This window comes from Malurus melanocephalus, unplaced genomic scaffold (assembly GCF_030028575.1).
Source record: "Malurus melanocephalus ecotype Western Australia unplaced genomic scaffold, MMel_1.1 scaffold_1858, whole genome shotgun sequence".
NCBI classification, from domain to species: Eukaryota; Metazoa; Chordata; class Aves; order Passeriformes; family Maluridae; genus Malurus; species Malurus melanocephalus.
The window spans coordinates 8,643-12,990 of NW_026625090.1; the positions used below are offsets into that span (position 1 = coordinate 8,643).

At 57.3% G+C, this 4,348-nt stretch overlaps 1 protein-coding gene across 1 annotated transcript in view; it reads right to left on the bottom strand.

Moving 5' to 3' along the window:
• Positions 1-4,348, bottom strand: part of LOC130587403 (fibrillin-2-like) — a 17,258-nt gene that overhangs the window by 8,590 nt on the left and 4,320 nt on the right. Inside the window, exons 3-8 of the mRNA XM_057388377.1 lie at positions 4,247-4,342; positions 3,289-3,411; positions 2,949-3,074; positions 2,741-2,866; positions 1,576-1,698; positions 736-928 (exon numbers count right to left, since the gene is read on the bottom strand). Coding sequence (XP_057244360.1) covers positions 736-928; positions 1,576-1,698; positions 2,741-2,866; positions 2,949-3,074; positions 3,289-3,411; positions 4,247-4,342 — 787 coding nt within the window. The remainder of the gene's footprint in view (positions 1-735; positions 929-1,575; positions 1,699-2,740; positions 2,867-2,948; positions 3,075-3,288; positions 3,412-4,246; positions 4,343-4,348) is intronic.

Below are 4,348 nucleotides of genomic sequence, written 5' to 3' on the forward strand. Positions count from 1 at the left end.
AATAGGGGATGTGCTGGATCCCTGCACTGAGGACCGGGTGGATCCTTGCTGGAGGTGTCAGGTGCAGTCCAGGCTGCCCCCTGCTTTGGGGCAGCCCAGTTTTGGGTCACTCCCATTCCTGGCTGGTGGCTCAGGGGGGCCTAACCCCATTTCCCAGCCCCGTTCCCAATGGCTCAGTGAGTCTGACCCCTGTCCCACCCCGTTCCCGATGACTCACTGGGTCTAACCCCATTTCCCACCCCATTCCCGATGGCTCAGTGTGACTGACCCCATTTTCCAGCCCCGTTCCCTGTAGCTCAGTGAGTCTGACCCCTGTCCCACCCCATTCCCAGTGGCTCAGTGGATCTGACCCTGTGTCCCAGCCCTGTTCCAAGTGGCTCAGTGGGTCTAACCCCATTTCCCAGCCCCATTCCCATGGCTCAGTGTGTCTAACCCCATTTCCCAGCCCCATTGCCATGGCTCAGTGGGTCTGACCCCATTTCCCAGCCCCGTTCCCGGTGCCTCACTGGGTCTAGCCCCATTTCCCAGCCCCATTCCCAGTGGCTCAGTGGGTCTGATCCCTGTCCCACCCCATTCCCGGTGGCTCAGTGAGTCTGACCCCTGTCCCACCCCGTTTCCAGTGGCTCAGTGGGTCTGACCCCGTGTCCCAGCCCTGTTCCAAGTGGCTCAGTGGGTCTAACCCCATTTCCCAGCCCCGTTCCCAATGGCTCAGTGGGTCTTGCCCCATTTCCCAGCCCCGTTCCCGATGGCTCAGTGGGTCTTGCCCCATTTCCCAGCCCCATTCCTGCCCGCACCCCGCGCTCACCGGAGCAGGAGAAGCCGTCCCCGTTGAAGCCGTCGCGGCAGGCGCAGCGGTACGAGCCCGGCGTGTTCACGCAGTTGGCGTTCAGGTTGCACTTGTGCTCCTCGGTGGCACATTCATCCAGGTCTGGGCATGGACAACACCCTCAAAACCCTGTCACTGTCACTGTCACTGTCACTTTCACTGTCACTGTCACTGCCTGCCGGGCTGCAATGGCCTTGGGCTCCTGGGTGAGCAGGACCCGCTTTTCTCAGAACCACAGAGTGGTTTGGGTGGGAAGAACCTTAAGGATCTCCAGGGACACCTTCCAACCTGGCCTTGGACACTTTTTTTGTCTTTTCCCTGAGCTCAGACTGCTACAAATGGCCCAAGAGACTGTCTGGGCGTTTGGAAGCTCCAACAAATCCCTGGGAGCCTCTGTGGCCATGCCCAGGACACTGCTGAGCCCTTGACCGTGTCCCCAAGGRCATTTCTCCAGGGATGGTGACCATGCCAGGGCTAGACAACCCTTTCCACCAAAACATTTTCCCAATATCCAACCTAAATCTCCTGATGCAGCCTGAGGCCATTCCCTCTCTGTACCTGTCCCCTGGGAGCAGATCCCGACCCCTCAACTGTCCCCTCCTCTCAGGGGTTGTGCAGAGCCACAAAGTCCCCCCTGTTCCCATTTTTCTCCAGGCTGAGCTCCCCCAAATCTCCTGGCGCTCTGGTGGGAGCTCAGCCCAGCTAAGCCCAGCCCAGCTAAGCCCAGCTCAGCCCAGCTCAGGACTCACCGTTGCACTTGAGCCCGTCCCCGAGCCAGCCCGAGCGACACTTGCACTTGAAGCTGCCGGGGATGTTGATGCACGAGGCGTGCATGTCGCAGTTGTGAGCCCCAATCTCACACTCGTCGATGTCTGCAGGGGAATGTGAGGAAAATTAATTTATAAACATCAGGGGGTTATGTCTAAAAAGGAGACAGAGGAGTCCTGTGACTTTATTTGAATAAAGGGAGAGGCTGCGGTGCATTTCCATGGGGTGTCTCCAATTGTTAGAGGATGCTGCCTCCTTTTTATCCCAATTTCCTGACCCCATTTCCCTCTCTCTTTCCCCACTGGCTGAGGGACTTGACAGGTACAGACTCCCCCAAATACCCTAACACAGACCCCCTTCTAATGTGCATTCCCCACTTCCTTTTTTCCCTATTCTTTGTGTCTTTATTCTTTTTCTTTCTTTAAGTCCAGGGAATTAGCACTGCCTTGGGTGAGCAACCATGGCAGCTGTGGGAGGTGTTTCCTATGGTTGTTTCCCAATATTTTCCATGGTTGTTTCCCAATATTTTTCATGGTTGTTTCCCATTGTTTCTCATTGTTTCTCCCATGGTTTCCCATTGTTGTTTCCCAATGTTTCCCATTGTTTCCCATGGTTGTTTCCCATGGTTTCCCATTGTTTCCCATGGTTGTTCCCCATTGTTCCCCATTGTTTCCCAATGTTTTCCATGGTTTTCCATGATGGTTTCCCATTGTTTCCCATGGTTGTTTCCCATTGTTTCCCATTGCTCCCCATTACTTCCCATTGTTTCCAATGTTTGTTTCCCATTGTTTCCCATGGTTGTTTCCCATGGTTTCCCATTGTTTCCCATTATTTCCCATTGTTCCCCATAGTTTCCTATAGTTTCCCATTGTTCCCCATTGCTCCCCATTGTCTTCCATTGTTTCCCATGGTTTTCCAGTGTTTCCCATTGCTCCCCATGGTTGTTTCCCATTATTTCCCATTATTTCCCCTTGCTCCCCATTGTTGTTTCCCATTATTTCCCATTGTTCCCCATTGTTGTTTTCCATTATTCCCCATTATTTCCCATTGTTCCCCATTGTTGTTTCCCATAATTTCCCATTATTTCCCATCATTTCCCATTATTTGCCACATTTCCCCCTGGCTCCAGGTGCAGGCAGCTCCCACCTGTGCACCCCGTGGTTCCTTTCTTGACGAAATACCCCAGCTGGCAGTGGCAGATGAAGGAGCCCTTGGTGTTCTCGCACTCGCCGTGCAGGCAGATGTTGGGGTTGAGGTCGCACTCGTTCACATCTGCAGGACAAAAACAGCCGTGGGACACCCCAGGGGTGGCTTTGGGGACAGGGCACAGAGCTGGGGACGGCCAGGTCCTCACCAATGCAGGTTTTCATGTCCAGGGAYGCCATGAAGCCGTCGAAGCAGAGGCAGCGGTACTCGCCGGGGATGTTGGTGCACTGCCCCCCGTCGCAGATTTCGGGATTGTCCTCGCACTCATCGATGTCTGCAGAGAGGGGACGGTGACAAAATAACGGGGGAGCACGAGGGAACGGGAAAATCCCAAACCATGAGGGGTTGGACACGGCAGAGCAAAGCAAAACCATCCCGGGATGGGAGAGGAAAATCCCATCTCTGGAGGGGATTAATGACACCCCCTGACCCTGGGGGGACACAGAGGTCCCTGAGTAGCCCCCGAGAGAGCCGAGGTGGCCACTGACCTGCACAGGACCTCTTGTCTGGCATGAGAGCATAGCCCTCGCTGCAGCTGCACTCGTAGCTGCCCTCGGAGTTGGAGCAGTGGGTGTCACAGCCGCCGTTGGTGATGGTGCACTCGTCGATGTCTGGGGACAGCCACAAAACGGTCTGAGCTGGGTGGGACCACCAGAGACCCAGAGGGACCACCAGGGACCACCAGGGACCACCAGGGATCACCCAGCCCAAACCTAACCTCCAGCCAAAACTGGGCAGGATCCCCAGGGATCCCGAGGGACCCCCAAAGACCACCCAGGACCCCCAGAAACCACCCAGGGACCCCCAAGGACCACCCAGGACCCCCAGGGACCACCTAGGGATCACCCAGCCCAATCCCAACCTCCAGCCCAAACTGGGCAGGACCCCCAGGGACCCCCAGGGACCACCAGGAACCCCCAAGGACCACTCAGGAACCCCCAGGGACCCTGAGAAACCACCCAGGGACCCCCAGGAACCCCCCAGGGACCACTCAGGGACCCTCAGGGACCCCCAGGGACCACCAGGGACCACTCAGGGACCCTCAGGGACCCCCAAGGACCACCCAGGGACCCCCAGGGACCACCCAGGGACCACCCAGGGACCACCAGGAAGCACCCAGGGACCCACAGGGACCACCCAGGGACCACCCAGCCCAACCCCAACCCCCAGCCCCACACAGGCAGGAGCCCGGACAGCACTTTTGGGGTGAGAAGAGGACACGGATCTCCCCCAGCCAGAAGGAAAAACCCCTCATTCCTTCCCCCAGCCCAGGACAGTGCCCTCCCAGCCCAGGACAGTCCCTGACCAGTGGCACCAGTTTGGCTGTCACTCACCCAGTCCATTCCCCCTTTGCTTTACGCTCTGAACACCACAACACACCCGAGCCCAGGAGGGTTCTGGGCTCACCCCGAGGTTTTGGAAGGAAAATTTGGAGGAGCCACTCACCCACACAGCCCTGCCTGTCGGGCGTGGCCTGGAAGCCCGAGTCACAGGAGCACTGGTAGGTGCCGATGACATTGACACAGCGGCCATTGCGGCACAGATTGT